The sequence below is a fragment of the Brachyistius frenatus genome, unplaced genomic scaffold (assembly GCF_029030835.1).
Source record: "Brachyistius frenatus isolate BFR_SWC_R1_liver_20210118 unplaced genomic scaffold, ASM2903083v1 Contig_142, whole genome shotgun sequence".
Taxonomy (NCBI): domain Eukaryota; kingdom Metazoa; phylum Chordata; class Actinopteri; family Embiotocidae; genus Brachyistius; species Brachyistius frenatus.
The window spans coordinates 257,039-276,389 of NW_027210741.1; the positions used below are offsets into that span (position 1 = coordinate 257,039).

The 19,351-nt window shown below is 38.9% G+C and overlaps 2 protein-coding genes and 1 pseudogene across 2 annotated transcripts; 1 reads left to right on the forward strand and 2 right to left on the reverse strand.

The window, feature by feature from the left end:
• Positions 1-279: 279 nt before the first annotated feature.
• LOC138630795 (extracellular superoxide dismutase [Cu-Zn]-like) lies at positions 280-2,079 on the reverse strand. Its single transcript, XM_069715364.1, has 2 exons — positions 1,972-2,079; positions 280-1,336 (listed from the first exon to the last, which is right to left on the reverse strand). Exons 1-2 carry the CDS (start codon positions 1,983-1,985, stop codon positions 715-717), a joined length of 636 nt encoding a protein of 211 aa, XP_069571465.1. The 5' UTR covers positions 1,986-2,079; the 3' UTR covers positions 280-714.
• Positions 2,080-3,452: 1,373 nt separating this feature from the next.
• Positions 3,453-12,375, forward strand: LOC138630797 (ATP-dependent RNA helicase DHX15). Its single transcript, XM_069715366.1, has 14 exons — positions 3,453-3,632; positions 5,277-5,613; positions 5,740-5,933; positions 6,065-6,224; positions 6,894-7,112; positions 7,202-7,369; positions 7,461-7,547; positions 7,819-7,968; positions 9,105-9,213; positions 9,317-9,508; positions 10,843-10,965; positions 11,275-11,465; positions 11,608-11,777; positions 11,904-12,375. Exons 1-14 carry the CDS (start codon positions 3,568-3,570, stop codon positions 12,019-12,021), a joined length of 2,283 nt encoding a protein of 760 aa, XP_069571467.1. The 5' UTR covers positions 3,453-3,567; the 3' UTR covers positions 12,022-12,375.
• A 2,035-nt stretch (positions 12,376-14,410) lies between these two features.
• Positions 14,411-17,765, reverse strand: LOC138630824 (solute carrier family 22 member 7-like; annotated as a pseudogene).
• Between the last annotated feature and the right edge of the window lie 1,586 nt (positions 17,766-19,351).

The window sequence follows — 19,351 nt, forward strand, 5'->3', positions numbered from 1 at the left end:
CTATAAACCAGTTTCATTTTGTTTCTTCAAGCATAATACATATATGTCCAAACTGTCTAATTTCTGATTATTTAATTTATAATCCAAGATATGAATTCCTATTTTTTGCATATTTAGGCAAGAAGCTGCTGTCATTTTGTTTAATACTTCACATCCTTATATTAATTATTTTCAATCATTAACAGTATTATTAAAGCTATATCAAATTCTGCATGACAATATGCTAATAAAAGATTAAAGATATTTTCTTCTATGCTTTGACTTTATTGATAGACATCCTGAAAATAAATATTTATCGATTTACAGCAATTTCACATTAAACAAACAGATCTTAGTGAGAAATACATTTACAGAGATACACCGTTGCACAATGAAGTCCCCTCTGTATTACTAGCACTGATGTCCTGATCCAGATTTTTTTGTAAAAACAAAACAAATATATAAACCGACCATAAAGAAATCACATAGAGCCATGCATGTCTCCATATGTGTTGAATTTTAGTACATAACTTTTCAAGGACAAGTTTGTTGTGACAGTGACATGCTGGCTGTTGTTCAATTATTCAGGCATGTTTCCACTACTTTTAATGAGCTACTGTGAATGTTGGGAGAATGTGGTTTTGATTGACTCAGAAAAACAAGGGACACAATCAATGAATGAACACAAAAGCAACATCTATAAAATGACCTCCAGTGTATACCACTAGTGCACGTCTAATTTCTCCTCAGCCGCCTTTCATACTGCTGATGGTACATATTCCAGAGACTAGGGGAAGAAATCCCAATCACACAGCAGCCAAGCCGTCGGCCTGCATTTCCGTGCAGTAGGCTCCCAGCGTCTCCACCTCGCCCTAAGTCATCTATCTTTTCATGAATCACCACTGCTCTTCCAATCACAGACAGGCCTTTGAACAGTGACGCCTTAGATTTGATCACTGTATAGATTTTTCCCTGCTGAGGCTCAAAGTTACCAAAGTCTCCCGGGTGGTTGGGATGATGTACACCATATGGATTGTAGTGGCCACCCGTGGCGTCACATCCCCGGCTCAGGTCTCCATACTGATGGATGTGCACCGCTCTGGGCTCTGGACTGCCCTCTCTGGGGAAGCCCCTGAACCGGAGAAGGATTTGGAGTTCTTCCTGAGGATCATCCTGCTTAAACAGCACCTGACCGAATACTTTGGGCAGGCCCTCTTCTAGTAGGGTGCTGGGTCTCATTTTACAGACTGCGTACAGGGTGCCATTGTTCTGTGAGAACTCTGGTGGAACTGGAGTGTCGCTGGTGTCTGAAACACACTGATGACAGCCTGCCAGCAGGACCAACAGAGCAGCTGATCTGAAAGATGTCAGAAAGTATACCTCACATCATATGTTTTGCATGCAAATAGCCATTACCTAGATGAGAAATATTTAGATCCTTTACTTCTGTAAAAGTAACAACAGAGTGAAAATACATTATTAGTCCTACAGGCATCACATAACACAATACAAAAGTAATATCAGAAAAAATATTTTGATGAAAAACTCCTTTTATGATGATCGCATATATTATGTTATCAATTCACTAGCATATTTCAGGTGGAGTTCATTTGAACTACTTTATATGCAGTTAGGTGGGTTTACCTATTAATAGTCTCATATTATACGATCATTCGTGTATTATAATCTTAATACGCAAGTACTTGAAAAGTTACTTAAAATAACTTTAATTCTGCCACGAAAAGTATCTCTCTTCGAATAAGCAGTGAAAAGATATCCCACAGTATTTGAGACATTGTACTTTTTACTTTCAAAATGGGCAAAATTAATAATGACTTCAGCGAGAGTGTATTTTTGACATTAAAAAGAATAGAAACTCAGGCCGTGTACTGTTCTGATCGGCCAAACGTAATGTCGCAGTAGTGTGAATAAAGGTTTAAACAAGCCAAACTTTTGACTTTTAGATAACAATACTAAGCAAAGTCCACTTACCCCTTCAGGTACATGGTTACGAAAACAAAGCTCCAAAATCTGCAGTCTTTACTCTTGTTCAGCCCTGCAAAGTTGATCGTCTGAAGAGACCAGATGCAAATTGCTTCCCAACAGTCTTGTGTAAGCTTTTCAGTAGGCGTCTCTTGCTGAGGGTGGAGCAGATGTTGCGGAGCCACGTGTGGAGCTGAAGTCTCCCCCGGGACCCGATTGTTGTTGTTTTTTTCAAAATAAAACACTCACCAAGTAAGTGTTTGCTTTTCATTGTTTTCACGAAACGTGCAGCTGAATAGCTCCCCTTGTATTTCTACTGCATGGTTTGTTATCAGCCTGGAAATATGTTGGTGTTGTTGGGACCAACCTTTCACATTTTCACCTCAGTAATCATAATGCCAGCAAATGTTGCTAAAGTAAAACAACAATATACAGGGTTAATGACTGAACTCAATGTTATATTGACTGGATTTTTTTTATTATTGATTATAAGAGTTATAAATGGAGAATTTTAATATAATTACAACTACAAGTATCATTGAAGATTTGTTTTTATAGTCAGTATTTATTTTAAAATCTTAATCTGCAAAATAACAATCTCTTTCAGTGGTGAGGAAAATACAACATGTCTCTTTGAAATGTAGTTGAATTTGCAATATCACAAAAACGAGCTGCCATTCACTGCTCTGTTCCTCCCATTCTCGGTGTAATTTGTAGCCTACACAATTTCTACGCTGCGGGATTTGCTGTGTAATATGATCAAATATATTGAGGAACATATTCAGAGGAAGAATAAATTCCAGGAGCAGAGTAAAACAGGAAAGTATGAATGATGGTTAATACGTGTAACTTGTAAGTAAAATGGTTTGACAAAAACACTAAATTATTCTTGTGTACAAATGATTGAAGCGGCAATGTTTTTATGTGTATAAGTGTTATTTGTGTAAGCCTAAATAAGAAGCCCAGATTTATTTTTTCCATCAGGTTTCTTTTCTGATTTCTGCAGATTTAATCTAACGCTGAAACAATTAGTCAATCAATCGAATAGTCGATCGAGAGGAAATTAATTGACAACTATTTTGATAAATTCGGAGTCATTTAAAAAAAAAAAAATAATAATAATAAAAAAGGCCATTCAAATTTTCTGATTGCAGCAGCTAAAATGTAAATGTTCTGTTCTTTTAGTCCTGCACGATAATAAAGTTAATATCTTCTGAATTTGGACTGTTTGTGAGGACAAAACAAGACATTTAGGCTTTGGAAATATGTTTCGTTATTTCCTGGCATTTGGAAGAACAAACAGCTAATCGATTAATCGAGAAAAATACTTTCCATAAATCCTGTGTTGTTGTTTTATATATATATATATATATATATATATATATATATATATATATATATATATATATATATATATATATATATATATATATAAAGGTCAGTCTGTCCTCCAAAGCAGCAGGCGGCGTGAATCAAGTCTGTGAAACAAGTCATGAGGAAAACACTGAAGCGCAGGAATCAGGAAACCGAGTCAGCGGCGTACCGCCCGGTGGAAACCGTGTTCGCGTTAATTGACTGAAAGACAAGTTACATTTCTAACACAAGATGTCGAAAAGACATCGTCTGGATTTGGGCGACGACTACTCCTCCAGTAAGAAGAGGTCTGAAGGGTAGGTGAAGCCTCGCAGCGACCCGCTTCGCGCTGTTTAAGGGGGGGGGGGGGAAAGGCTAACTGTTAGCTGGTTGGCTAACAGCCTCCGCGGATGGATAACATGCGAGACCACGAAACTTTGAACTGTCAACGAAGCTCAGGCGCAGCTTGTGTCCTTTCAGCGTCATGCGGATGTTCCCCCTGAGGCAGTGTTATTACGGGATGTTTACAGTGTGTTCATAACGTTAACTTCACCGTCGAGACACGTGTGTGTGTGTGTGTGTGTGTGTGTGTGTGGGGGGGCTAATAACGTTAACTTAGCCATTTGCTAACCACCTTTTCCAGCCGGCTTGTAAAGCAACAATTTAAGAGACCGAGATTAGTTCTTGTAAAAACGACCTACTATTACAAATATTCAGATTTGTTGCCGTAACCAAACCTTGTTGTTAAGCATTGCGCCAGCTAACCGAAATGATGACGGCTCTTGTTACTAAAACACAGTTCAACTCGGTGATGAAGTGTCCATACAGCATTACTACACTTCATGAAGGATGTCACTCGTGTTGAGTTTTATTTGAAACACTGTTTAAGAGGTGGTGACTCGTTTACTTTACTGTCATTGCTGTGTGAGCTGCTCTGATGTTGTTGGAAGTGTTTTGCTGACGTGACTTAATATTTAGTCCAAATCATCTGGTGAAAGTAAACTAATATTACACTTTAAAATAACCGTATAGGTCAATCAACTACATTTTAAACACAGTTTTAAATATAACAACTTTAATAGATGTAGTGTTTATTGCTGTGGTATTAGAATATATTTGCTGTAGCTGGTTGTGCCAAGTACATTTGACACCCGATGGTGCGTTTATTACACCATCACAGACATGCCAGTATTAGTGTTTATGCTGGCATGTCTGTACTATATATATATAAAAAATCCTACTAAAGAAGTGCAAGAATATATGTATGGTAGTTTAAGACATTTACACTATTTGTTTTTAATACAGAGAGTACTGCAAAGTTGATTTTTAACTGCAAAATATCTTAGCCAGTTCATCCCATTCAAACTCTATTGCCATTTTTCTTTAGAATAAAACAACTTCCTTCCTGATTCTGTAAGAAATGTGTTTCAGGTTTTGAATAAAAGACCAATATGCTGTTGTTAACGGCCAAATATCAACATCAGTACTCAGTATCACTGCGCTGTATTGTGTTTCTATAAGAGCAGGTCAAACCTGTGTTCATGTCAGACAGGACTTACCATAATAACCAGCTTCCCACTTATAAAATAGCAATCAACATCAACGTCCAAGGCATAACTTCAACTGAGACACTCAGATTTTTCCAAAAGCCTGCACATTTTAAAATAGTAGAATATAGTAGGACAAACAAATAAGGACTAATTAATAAGCCAAAGTCCGTCAATAAAGGTAGTTGGATATTATACTTTTAAACCCTTCATCATACATTTGAAATGCTTACAAATCTAAAACATGGGAAACTCTGCCATTCATTGTACATGATCTGAAAGCTACATTGACTCTACTAATATTCACCCTCTTCAGTTTTGACAGTGTTATGTTTAGCAAATCACCAAACAGCTTAAAGATAATTTCTTTACAATAAAAAGTGTTTATGATGATAACTGCTCCTATGTTTACAGGAGAGACAAGGACAGAGACCGCGAGGACCGCTCTAGGGACAGGGACCGAGATCGGGACCGGGACAGAGACAGAGACCGGGACAGAGAACCAAAGCCGACTATTGCCCCCTCTAACAGCATGGCAGCCGTGGCAAGCTTACCACCACTCAAGCAGATGGCCATGCACCAGCAGCTCAATCCATTCACCAACCTGCCGCACACACCGCGCTACTATGAGATCCTGAAAAAGAGGTTACAGCTCCCAGTGTGGGAGTACAAGGAACGCTTCACAGATATCATTACGCGTCATCAAAGCTTTGTTCTTGTCGGAGAGACGGGCTCTGGGAAGACAACACAGGTGTGAAATGTGATTAATTAGTCCATCTCTTATGTGCTGAATGTCAACAGCCAGCTGAGTGACTCTATGCTCTCTTCTTGAATCATTTTAATCAAAATTCACTGAAACCTTTGTTTCAATCTCCAGATCCCACAGTGGTGTGTGGACATGGTGAGGGGTTTGCCTGGACCAAAGCGAGCGGTAGCTTGTACTCAGCCCAGGAGAGTGGCAGCTATGAGCGTGGCTCAGAGGGTGGCAGATGAAATGGATGTTATGCTTGGACAGGAAGTTGGCTACTCCATCCGATTTGAGGACTGTAGCTCTGCCAAGACTATACTGAAGTAAGTGGTGCTGTGAGGGACTAAGAATATCTAAAAAAAAAAAAAAAGAAGCTTTTTACAGGCACAGAGAATTGTTTTTGTTTTAACCCAGGAGGTCCCATCCTAACAAAGCATGTCCGGTATTTCTGCAGGTACATGACAGATGGTATGTTACTAAGAGAAGCTATGAATGACCCGCTGCTGGAGCGATATGGTGTGATCATTCTGGATGAGGCGCACGAGCGAACTCTGGCCACGGATATCCTGATGGGAGTATTGAAGGAAGTGGTTCGTCAAAGAGCTGATCTGAAGGTATTTCTTCTGTTTTTGGAATAACAGTGATACATGATTGACTGGCCTTTTTGTTTACTGCAGCCAGGTGCTTCTGAAATGGAAACTAAATGCAACAGCTTACAATTCATCTGTATCTGCTTGGAGTATTAGCTGTTGTTGTAACAAAGCGACTTCAACAGCAGGTATACCAGATTAATTTTGTTTAAATTAGACCCTGATCACTCTGTAAGAGCTACGTATACAATAAAATAGAAAACGCCAGATTTGTGATCTAAAGCAGTGGTTCTGAACCTGTTTTGTTTGTGAATCCCTAGAACAAGGGAGCGTCTACTTCCCACAAGTCACGGCTCTGTGTCTACATGAAATATGAGCAGTTCAACCAAAGAGTTATTATTCCTTCTTGTAATGTTTTCATATGTAGGGTTTTTATAGGCTTCAATAGGTGAAATCTACCAAATATTGAAACAAAAACTTCATAAATTGCATTATTGCAACTTGACCAAGTGAATGTCATTAGAATATCTGTCAAGGCTTTCAGAATTTGCCCGTCTGGGTGCTCCAGAGCTGTAACTCATGTCAACAAACAGATACCTTTTAAAAAAAAATTTTTTTACAAGATATATTTGTGTGTGTAAAGGAGCAAATATAAGTGGAAAAAGAACTGTGCTATGATTCCTTTCTGCACAGGTGATTGTCATGAGTGCCACACTAGATGCCGGGAAGTTCCAAGTGTACTTCGACAACTGTCCTTTGCTAACAATTCCCGGGCGTACCCATCCTGTAGAGATCTTTTACACCCCCGAGCCAGAGCGGGACTACCTGGAAGCAGCCATCCGCACGGTCATACAGATTCACATGTGTGAGGAAGATGAGGGGGACTGCCTTCTCTTCCTCACTGGTCAAGAGGTAAAACTTATGATGCTCCACATTACTGGTCCAATAGAATTCTGTTTAAAGCAGCATGAAGCAAAGTTCAACGTATTTCTTTCTCTCAGGAAATCGATGAGGCCTGTAAGCGGATTAAGCGTGAGGTTGACGACCTTGGACCTGAAGTCGGAGACATCAAAATCATTCCACTGTATTCCACGTTGCCGCCACAGCAGCAGCAAAGGATCTTTGAGCCTCCTCCTCCAAGGAAGCCCAACGGTGCAATAGGAAGAAAGGTACATTTTAAATAATTGAACAGATTCAATAGATTCCCCATTTACCAGATTTTTAAAATATATATCTGACAGCCTATTGTTTCTTCCTCAGGTCGTCGTATCAACAAACATTGCTGAGACTTCTCTAACAATTGACGGTGTGGTGTTTGTCATTGATCCTGGATTTGCCAAACAAAAGGTGGGCAAAAAATGACTCCCCTCACTGCACTGTTTTCTTTTCAGTTCATTCTGGGTGTAGTTTGCTGATTAGAATACAATTTTATATGTTGTGTTATATATATATGAAATCTTAAAGGAAGTTTGGAACTTTTTGTATATCTCGATAGTATAAATGCTGGTAATTTTTTTTGTTCCCTTGTGGTTCCTTTCCTTTTGGTCACTATGTAAAAAAAAATGTACCGCTTATATTAGCTGTTTTTACTGAAACATGCTTTCTAATATGTGTCCAGGTGTACAATCCTCGAATCAGAGTTGAGTCTCTGCTCGTCACAGCCATCAGTAAAGCTTCTGCCCAGCAGAGGGCAGGACGAGCTGGAAGAACACGTCCAGGGAAATGTTTCCGCCTCTACACTGAGAAGGCCTACAAAACAGAGATGCAGGCAAGTGACCACTGCTACATGACGTTTTTGTGTCCATTTAGATGAGGGCCAATGACAGGTGCAAAATGGTCTGAGGCTTACTGACTGCATGGACATCACTAAGTGCACCTGCTATTTTGGATTATGTTGGTGCAACAGTGCAGAGAGTAAAATAGTTGAAATGGAGTTTAAACTGTCGGTTGTGGTGATTAATAAATGCAGGTGAGGAAATGAACAACCTGTCCAAATAGTCGACTTGTGCATCAGCTGACTAAAAAAGTCTTAGATGGACAAGTGTAATCAGTCATTTAGTCGCAGGAAGAAAACAAATTGTCAAACACCTTTTCAGAAAACTTATATGTATTATGTTCTGGTTCAAGCCGTCCTCTTTGGGAAGGTGGCCTTTTTGATGAGCTGGGTTTGAAATGGTTAGCAGCCCATGACCTCAGCCACTGTAAAGTGCATGGTAAAAGCCATGATTAAGTTTCTGTAATCAGCCATAAAGAGTCTGGATAAGCCCAAGTTTCAGTATAATATTTATCCAAATGTTGTGCACCGTGTTCGCTGCCCGAGAAAAGGAATTAAAGGCCCAGTTCACTCTTCCTCTACTAATTACAGCAGAGTTGCTCCGGACAGTAATGGATAGTTCACACACACGCTGACACTGACTCACCCACACCGGATGGTGTAGATCCTCTTAAACCCTGGCAGTCATTAATCTGTCAGTAGCCTCAAGACTGACACTATCAGGATAAGATACAATGTAGTGTGAAAATAAATGAACTGGATGTTCAGTCTCCTCGCTGGTTATTCCGACACATTGTCATTAACAGGCAGCTCACTCTGTGCGTGTGCTTGTAAAAATTAATTTCATAAGGTCATTATTCCACTTTTGTATTACTCTGTCATGTAGCACGGTGTAACCAATGTCACCAATACTATTCTTTGTTAGCCCTGGAACTTAAACCATTTTCTAATGCCTGAAATATAACATTTAATTATTACCATAAATGTGCAATGATGTCAACTGCTTGAACTGACGGTTATTAGTTGACTAGGAGAATATTTAGTCGGGGCAGCACTAATTGGTTCTTTGTAGATTGTCTTTTCATAACCAAATTATCAGATACATTTAACAATATTGTCTTGCTCTTTAGGATAACACATACCCTGAGATTCTTCGGTCCAACCTAGGGTCTGTTGTGCTCCAGCTGAAAAAGCTGGGTATTGATGACCTTGTACACTTTGACTTCATGGATCCCCCAGGTGAGTCAATTTGTCTTGACTGGGAATTGTACATTTTCCTTGAGTATTAGTTTGGTATGACTTTCTGTCCTTCCCGGCTCCTGCTTCCCTCCCCTCACTGCAGCACCCGAGACATTAATGAGGGCCCTGGAGCTGCTGAATTACCTGGCAGCACTTAATGATGACGGTGACCTGACGGAGCTGGGCTCCATGATGGCAGAATTTCCTTTGGACCCCCAGTTGGCGAAGATGGTCATTGCGAGCTGCGAGTTTAACTGCTCCAATGAGATCCTTTCCATTACTGCCATGCTGTCAGGTAATGCCCAGGACTGGGCTGACAACTTCCTCGCCTACTGTAGGCCAAGCCTCTCGGGGTTAATAACACTTCTGATTACAATTGGTGTTAAAAAAAAACATCACACCTGAAATCCAGTTTGTCCGCAGCGTTTTTCGAATACGTGTGATGTTGCGCAGGAGTGTTCATCACAGATAACTGCACATGTAATATGGTAATATTGATATTTTCAAGACCTATCTCAATTTAGCTAATTTCAAGCACTCAAAGCCTTTGAATGTGCAACATGCATTTATTTACTGTTAAGATAGAGAAGCAGGTGGATCTAGTTAAATGTGAAAAAGGCTTAATGATAATGTCCTATTTAGTAAACATGTTGCAACAAAGTATTGTCTCAGTTTTCAGACTGAAATCAGTTGTCTCGATGTGCCGATTGAGTTACAAGTTTCATCAAAGTTACCCAAAATTGACATGTATTAAAACGTTTTATTTCCAAACATTTTTGACCAGCTTGCCTTCTTCTGGGCAGTTTGTTGGAGTAGAGTTGCTGGACAGGATTAATTAAGCCTACATTGAAGATATAGATTTTTGTTCTTCCATTTTGAACGGGATTACAGTTTAGAGATTATACTGATTTACAAACAGTTTTAATTACCAATACTGCTTCACAATATTGAACAACATTATCTTAACGCTATCTTTGTCACAGACTTTCTGCACTAATGCGAGTTCATATAATCAGAAAAGCCGTTTTAATGCACAAAACATGATTAGTTTTAAGTATTGTTCACTCAGACAGCTACAATTAAATATTAAAGCTCTCAAGTGTTGATTTTAAGTTTTAATTCGTCAAGACAATCATATTTACATGTGTTATAAAGTAAGTGATCTTTTTCATCACTAAAGTACTTGGATAGGGCAGGCACCACTTAACTTTCGTCAAATATATCAGACTTTTATTTTTATTGACATGATGCATTGCCTATTTGAACTGTTATTGTTAAATGTAGTTATCGTGTGTATATCAGAAGTGTTTCAGTTGTGTGCTCCCTTAAATGCGGAACCATTACATCTCTAAAGTACAATTTCTGAATCTTGAAAAGTTAAAGCATTGCTGGTGTCCCTAACACTTTGTAGTTGTGTGAAAACTCTTGTTTTACAGAACTAGTAGCCATAACAGTTGGGAAAGACCATGAGAAAAGACTGCAGCCCCCCCTTTGATAGAGCTTGTGGTCCTGCCCTGTCCCAACGCAGTGTCAAGTGCCCTAGCATCATAGGCTTTGCTCCATTTTTCTGTGAATGTTTGACTCATCCCTATGGGCGGCTTTGTTGGGGCCCATACCAACCTTGTTTAGTCCCACAGTGTTTTGTCCGTCCAACGGAGGCTAAGAAGGCAGCAGACGAGTCCAAGATGAGGTTTGCTCACATTGATGGAGACCACTTGACGCTGCTCAACGTCTACCACGCCTTCAAACAAAGTGAGCATCAGCCTAAGACCTGCACCATGTTTATTTCTTCTTTCTGCATTGAAGGAGACCTCTGACGCTTTCCTGTATTATCTGCCATGATGTCACACTTTCAAATAATGAGGAAAACGTATGTAAAAGTTGTTCCTTTAAGAAACAAGCTCAGACTTTAGATTGGTCTGAACATGCTGATGTCAGCTTGTCATGTATTTCTTTATAGGTTCAAATTGAAAGTCTTTCAAAGCCTCTCATTCCTGTTTTAAAGGAATAACAACCTGACACTGAATCAAATGTTTGAATTCTTGTTTCCCCTTTTCCCAGACCATGAGTCTAACCAGTGGTGCTATGACAACTTTGTCAACTACCGTTCACTGATGTCTGCTGACAATGTGCGGCAGCAGCTGTCCAGGATCATGGACCGCTTCAACCTGCCTCGTCGGAGCACAGAGTTCACCAGCAGAGATTACTACATTAACATCCGGCGAGCGCTCTGCACCGGCTTCTTCATGCAGGTGAGCAGATCTCAGGAAATCGTTCATGATGTCTTTACAGGGCATCACTTGAAGTTTCTCCAGAGATTTTAATGGCTAACATCCTTCCTTGCCTTGCCAAAGTCCAAACATTTGATCTTTTTTGTTGTTGTTGTTCCTACAGGTGGCTCATCTAGAGCGCACAGGCCATTACCTCACAGTTAAAGACAACCAAGTGGTCCAACTGCACCCATCCACAGTCCTGGACCACAAACCCGAGTGGGTCCTCTACAATGAATTTGTCCTCACCACCAAGAACTACATCCGCACTTGCACAGACATCAAGCCAGAGTGGTATGTATTCAGACTTTTAAAATGTATAATAAATAAGGTTCAAATGAATCAGTATGAGTGAACTTTAATGATACAGCATGTCATCTCACTGACAGGATTATTCATGCTCTCCTCTCTTTGTTACAGGCTGGTGAAGATTGCACCCCAGTACTATGAAATGAGTAACTTCCCACAATGTGAAGCTAAAAGACAGCTGGAGCGAATTATTGCCAAACTAGAGAGCAAAGAGTATTCCCAGTACTGAACAATAGCCAAGAAGTGTCCTGGAAAACAACGTCATACTAGAGTTTTAGATCTTTCTGTATCATTGTACCTTAATGTTTAAAAGTTGGCTCTTTGATTTTTATATTTTCTTTGATTTTTTTTTGTTGATTTTTTTGGTTTTTTTTGGTCATTTTCCCGTCAATGTCAATTCTGTAACTAACTGTAATGTCAGATGAAATGTCAGCAGTAATTGTTAGACCTGGTTATAATAAATTTCAAAAGGAATATCTGAAACATGTCATTTAGATGTGGTGGAATTTCCTTTGGGAGACTGCTGAGTCATAACAAAGATTTGTGCTTGCTTTGTTTCTTTAATAAAGGAGCTTTGACTTAATTTGTGTGAATTAATGAGTAAAACCTGCTTTTGCAAAAGTAGTGAAGTCCCAAATGGAGTTTTGTGCTTACAAATGTTAAAGTTTGTGATAAATAATTTTTATATCTATACTTTTTCAGTATGCTCATATCTTGTTAATCCATAACATATTTGTAACAAGAAGCTCGGCTTATGATAAAATCTGCTCTACAGACAATATTTATTGAAGGGTATGAGCTGAAAAAGGTGGGGAACCAATACCTCATACCGCCTTAAGTTAGCCGTAGAAGCATTGACAGGGAATTTTAAACAAAAGAAAGTTAAATAAATCCTTAGTAGAATTCAAAATTTATGTTCAAGTGCACAACATTCAAACAAAACAGGTTGTATACACTGTTACAGATTTTACTTTGCAGTTTTAACTAAAACAACTTTGCTGAATATGTGCTGACAGTGCATTCACAGCACTTCACTTTTTCCACATTTTGTTATGTTACAGCCTTATTCCAAAATGGATTAAATTCATTTTTTTCCTCAAAATTCTACACACAATACCCCATAATGACAAAGTGATTCACTGTAGGGATGGTATTGGCCAGGTGATGAGCGGTGCCTGGTTTCTCCAGACATGACCCTTGGCATTCAGGCCAAAGAGTTCAATCTTTGTTTCATCAGACAAGAGAATTTAGTTTCTCATGGTCTGACAGTCCTTCAGGTGCCTTTTGGTAAACTCCAGGTGGGCTGTCATGTGCCTTTTACTGAGGAGTGGCTTTCTTCTGGCCACTCTACCATACAGGCCTGCTTGGTGGAGTGCTGCAGAGATAGTTTTCCTTCTGGAAGGTTCTCCTCTCTTCACAGAGCAACGCTGGAGCTCTGTCAGAGTGACCATCGGGTTCTTGGTCACCTCCCTGACTAAGGCCCTTCTCCCCCGATCGCTTAGTTTGACCGGGCGGCCAACTCTAGGAAGAGTCCTGGTGGTTCCAAACTTCTTCCACTTATGGATGATGGAGGCTGCTGTGCTCATTGGACCTTCAATGCTGCAGAAATTTTTCTGTACCCTTCCCCAGATCTGTGCCTTGATACAATCCTGTCTCGGAGGTCTACAGACAATTCTTTGGACTTCATGGCTTGGTTTGTGCTCTGACATGCAGTCAACTGTGGGATCTTATATAGATGGTGTGTGCCTTTCCAAATCATGTCCAATCAACTGAATTTACCACAGATGGACTCCAATCAAGTTGTAGAAACATCTCAAGGATGATCAGTGGAAACAGGATGCACCTGAGCTCAATTTTGAGTGTCATGGCAAAGGCTGTGAATACTTATGTATGTGATTTTTTTCGTTTTTTACTTTTAAAAGATTTGCAAAAATTTCAAAAAAACTTTTTTCATGTTATCGTATTGTGTGTAGAATTTTGAGGATTTTTTTTTTTTTTTAATCCATTTTGGGATAAGGCTGTAACATAACAAAATGTGGAAAAAGTGAAGCGCTGTGAATACTTTCTGGATGCATTGTATGTCAGTGACCTTGTTTATGACCACTTTTTGTCCTGTGGTGGAACAAGTATTCAGATCCTTTACTTAATAAGTAAATTAAATTACTTAATTAAGTGCCAATACAGCAAAGAAAAAAATATTCCATGACAAATGAAAATACTAGTTTGGTCCCTCTGACTGATACATTATTGGATAGGACATCATTAAATTAATAATACTGAATCATCAGTGTGAAAGCAGCATGTTTCTGTTGTAGCTGCTGCAGGTGGAGCTAGTTTGAACTACTTTATATCCAGTTTTACAGGGACAGAAGACAGATGTGAGGGGCCGTCAGATGATTACTAAATTTTGATTTATTTTAAAAACTTGTTGCAGCCTACAATCTATTGCATCAAATCTTCTTAAAAGTAACTACAGCTATCAGATAAATGTAGTGAAATTAGTAGAAACTACAATATTTCCCTCTAAAGTTCTAAAGTGTGGTGGAGTGAAAATATAAAGTACAACTCCCTCAAAATTTTACTTAAGTACAGTACTTGAGTAATGTACTTCGTTACACTCATTCACTGTTCTGTTCAATATCCTCTATGGTCTCTGGCAGGCACCTGTTGCGTGTCTCCGACAGTGTTCTTGCCACTATTCCTCCGAGCACAGCCATAGAGCACAAGACGAGCTGAGGCAGTTCCTTCCAGACCTCATCCAGTAAAAGGATCAGAGGAGACATGGCAACACCGAACCGAGCCATGAAGGAGTTGTAGCCCATACCATTTTGCCTAAAAAAACCATTTAAATACAAGGTGACAGATATAACTTAAGGGTTGTACTCCTGTGACAAGTCTCATTCCTAAATGAAAGCTCGAATAAGGCCTGTATCATTACCTCACTACAGTGGGATACAGCTCAGAGCTGTAGAGCACAACAGTTGCAAAGGACGCTGAAGAAAATCCTTTTCCAATGACTGCTACTACTGTCCTGGCAACAGACATATCTGAGAAGAAAAATCATTATCAGAACATAATTTTGGCTTTTTGTTGGGGTTGTTGATCATAGTATTGAAAACATTAACATTTCTTACACATTGCTGAGTATTATGACAGTAATATCTTAAACAACATAACCCAAAGTTTAGGTGTAAGTCTCCAGAGATTAATACCTTTTGGTATTACAATGTTGATTCCAAGGCACATGCCAGCCAACAGCAGAGTTCCCACCTCAGTGCTCCGCCTGCCAATCTTATCCAGTACGTAGTAAACTGACACTTTAGCTGGGAGCTCAATAAGACCATAAGTAAACTGAGTGAGATAGATGTTGAGCCCAAAGCCTGTGATGTTGAAGCTGATGCCATAAAATGTAGCTGCTACGCAAAACCTGAGGACAGAGAGAGTGGAAACTTATTAAATCATTAAACAGACTGTTGAGTTACAATTTACAAGACACTGAGAGTACACACCATAATGTACCAGTGCGCAGGACCAGTTTCCTCATCTTAGGTGTTCGTATCAAGTCGAAGTAGGAATAGGGCCGATCTCTTTTCTTTGTCACAACAATAGTGGATAGTATCTAAAAGAATGCAAAGCATCGTTATTCTTCAAACCATGTGATTAAAAAATTGGACAATTAATTTAATGATTTCTGTTAGTTCTCTGGAGTTAATCATCTGTAATTTACTAACCTCCGTTGTAAGTGTGTGAGTTGACTCCTCGGTTTGATTCATACTGGCACATTTCTTCAAATACATCTGAGCTTGCTCCAGCTTTCCATTGGCAATGAGCCACCGAGCCGACTCTGGCATCCACCTGATGTTAAAGGTAAATGTGGATTGTAGGCTACTCCAAATGCATTACATGGTAATTAATTCCATTACATGTTTTTAAAAAAAACCAACATTACAAATAAGGTGAACAATGAAGGCATCCATACCCAGGTACAGGTGAAACAAAAAGTAGAATATAAGTGAAAAACAAAAGAAGGCCACATATTGAATAGTGTCAGCCCCTGAAAGTTCACAAAGGAATTTTACCCAAAATGCAAAACAACTGCAGAGACTTTTTTTGGACCAATCTTGTAGTCGTCTGCTCAAACAAAGGCTCAAATAACATTACTTGAAGCAGTCTATCAGACTTTACAAATCTACACAAGCTGTAACCATAGGCAGTACATTGATTTTCTTGCTTGACTTTCTAAATTGAACTTTGACCCCAAATATGATGACATCAGCAATGTGCATCAGCAATTGCATGTTGTGACTAAAATGTGATAATAACACTCCAATCCAAAATGTTCCAATGTTTATTATATTGTTGACCTAATTAAATTAAAGTGATTAAAATATCTAGGCAACATTAGTGACTATTGTACGTAGACTTGATTCCACAATGATTGCAGAACTTTCGAAACATGCCACGACTTAACAATTCACCTCCCAGGTGTGCTCCATTACTTCAACAAATAGCACTACCCTCCTGTTTGTAAGAATACATTAATGAGAGAAAAAAGAAAGAATTAAGTTTGTAACTTCAGCTCTGAATTCCAGCGTAATATATCCAAGAGGACGGAGGCACTAGGCTACATACAGGTTAATATGATTGATGGTTGAAACATCCATTGGAAGTTTTGAATATTAATGTGCAAACTATATTATTTTTTTTACAGTGTTTATCTTTAAACACATTTATTTCAATTTATACATCTGAGCTTTCATACCTCCAGGTGATGATGGCCAAGGTTAAAGGTGATGTGACACTAACAATCAGAAAGCGCCAATCAGTCACAAAGTAAGCAATAGCTGCAAACACTATGTTCCCAAATGTCCAGGACAAGCTATCGATCACTCCCACCAATTTCCTGTGCTCAATGTCCACCCACTCCACACCTGCATGGGAACAAACAACTCATCACAATGGAAGGAGCAACATTCAGAGAAAACATTTCAAAAAACACTTGAAATATGTCTAATTTTCTATAAACATGCATTTGGTAGCCTTGTCTTATAAGGTGAACTCAACATGAAATGTATAATGTATAGGAGAACAGAAATTAATTACTAAGGACTGTTGAGACAATGACGATGCCAGTGATGCAAAAGCCGGTGAAGAACCTGAGTACTGCAAACATCACGTAAGTTGTAGAAAAAGCACTTGCAACAGCAAACAGCATTCCGGACACGTACGACACTAGCAGCACGATCCTTCGGCCAAACCTACAGAGTCAGAAAGTCTCCAATTTTAATTTCATTGATTGGTGGAAAAACTGGGTTATTACATTTTTAAGTTAAATGGCTTCTAACCAAACTATCATACCTGTCACTTAGACTTCCAAAGGAAATGGCTCCAAACATAACTCCAACAAAAAAGATGGTAGCAGTTGCTTTGTTTTTCCCTCGGTTATCACACACCAGGTCCCACTTGTACAAAGAGAAGAAAAAGTTCAGGTTGTCCTTCGAAGACCAGTGACTTTTTCCGAAAAGGTGTTCATTACGTACATTTAAATTAGATGGATTTGTACAAATAGAAGAAAGAAATGTAAAATGAGGTCACCTGTGAGGTCACAGTAGACTTGAAGGTGCTGTTGTCGTACACCTATCCATTCTGGCATGGCACTGTGGGTGCATCAGTCATGTTGGAGGAGCTAAGCAGCAGATGATACTGAAGCTCCACAAACATCCGGCAGGAGCTCGGACTACCATCCTGTGAAGGAATACTAACAACAAGCCTCTCTGCCTTAGATAAATTCTTAAAGATACCTCCATCATCCAGAGAGCTGATGTCACATTGGTGAGAGGGAACAGCTGCCACGAAATTGTTTAGCATGAAGTGGCAGGGCAGCGTGAAGCGACCAATGAAGCTTATTACAATGATCATTTTCTGAAATCTTCCAAATCCATTGATATCAGCAAGAATGTTCTCAAACTTCATTGTGGCCACACACTGTGTGCAATATTTCTTCCTTTGAAACAAAAAACAAAAAATAAAGAAAACCTCCTCATGTGCTCAGGCCGGTGTACTGAGAAGAAGTAAACTATAATTTTGGTTCTCAGGCGAGATGATGCAACCTTTGGCATTTGACTCAGGGCTGCAGGATTACAGTGGAAATAAGTAAATATTTTACCTCACTTAACCACTAAAATAACTTTTGTCTATGTGACTGTGCTTATGCATGAATTGTAATAGTTAAAGCAGGATCCTCAGTGTGTGGTGGAACAAGGCATCATTTTATGACATCTAAAATTTTACTTTACTGGATTACAACACTAAAAGTAACTGTTATTCAGTGGTAGTGTAATGCATGAGCATATTTGTTTTTAAATTGTGTACAGTAAAATGTATAGAAGCCTTACTTCCCAGACTAACCAATCATTAAAATAGTTGCAGTTTTTGTTATTGATCAATTAACTTACTAGTAGTTGTGGCTCTCATTCTGTTAAGGAAATTACACCTTTTCTAAAGCAGGATTTAAACGCTGGGTCTCTTTGGTCAGGATGACACCATTTGGAGTGCAGCTACGTTTGATTACAGCTCAAATAAAAGTTTCCTTCGTGAGGTAAACCACAGGATTTACAGCTGCTTTTATGTCCCAGTCCATCCCTGTCCCCTGCAAGCTACCGAACTTCAACTTGTATTTATTCCTACTATTCCTACTAGTTATTTTAAGCGTGTGTCTCCTCATTATGTCTTCAAGTTGTTTGTCTGTTCCATGTTCAGGAACATGTTATCTCAGGAATGCCTTGAAAGAATTTCTTAAAATTTTGAATAAATGTTCACTTGGACTCATTGATAAACTCATAAGATTCTGATGGTCAAAGGACAAAAGGTCACTGAGACTTCTCACCCTTCCCATTATTGTAAACTCAATACCATGACTCATGAACAGAAGAGGAGCTTGTGACTATATTTCACATTTGGTCAGATACTGAATTGGTGAAACTAAACTGTGCTAACTGTATAGATCTTCTGTGCTGTCAGGTTGGAAAATTTGTGTGAAGAATACATGTTTTAAAACTTGTAGCGTCTTTGCAGCAACATCCATATTTGAAGCATTGTTTCATGGCATGGCTCTAACTTTGTGTTCTATCATAGTCAGCTTTATCGGCCAAATTCCTTCTAAGTCTTCACTAAATATGCCATGAGCCAGGACAAACATGGATGTCAACTGCAACTTGACTGATTGGTGAAGGGATACAAGAATAAGGCAGTAATTCTACTTTTCTAAAATAAATAATGTAACTTAATAACTTCAAATAGATAGCTGTTAAACAGTGGTTAACTGTTGTTTCAAGAATTTATTAATATTCACACAATGTCTTTGTTATAAATCATATAGTAGAGACAATATTATTGCGAAATAAATCTTCTATTATTCACAAATTCCAGACAGTAATTGACATGACTTACAAGACAATTTCCTTTTCTGACATAATTGTAAATCGCTGAATGCACCATGTCATAAATACAAGTAAATACATATTACCGAATTAGCTTTTGTTTTCCATCAGCATTTAAAA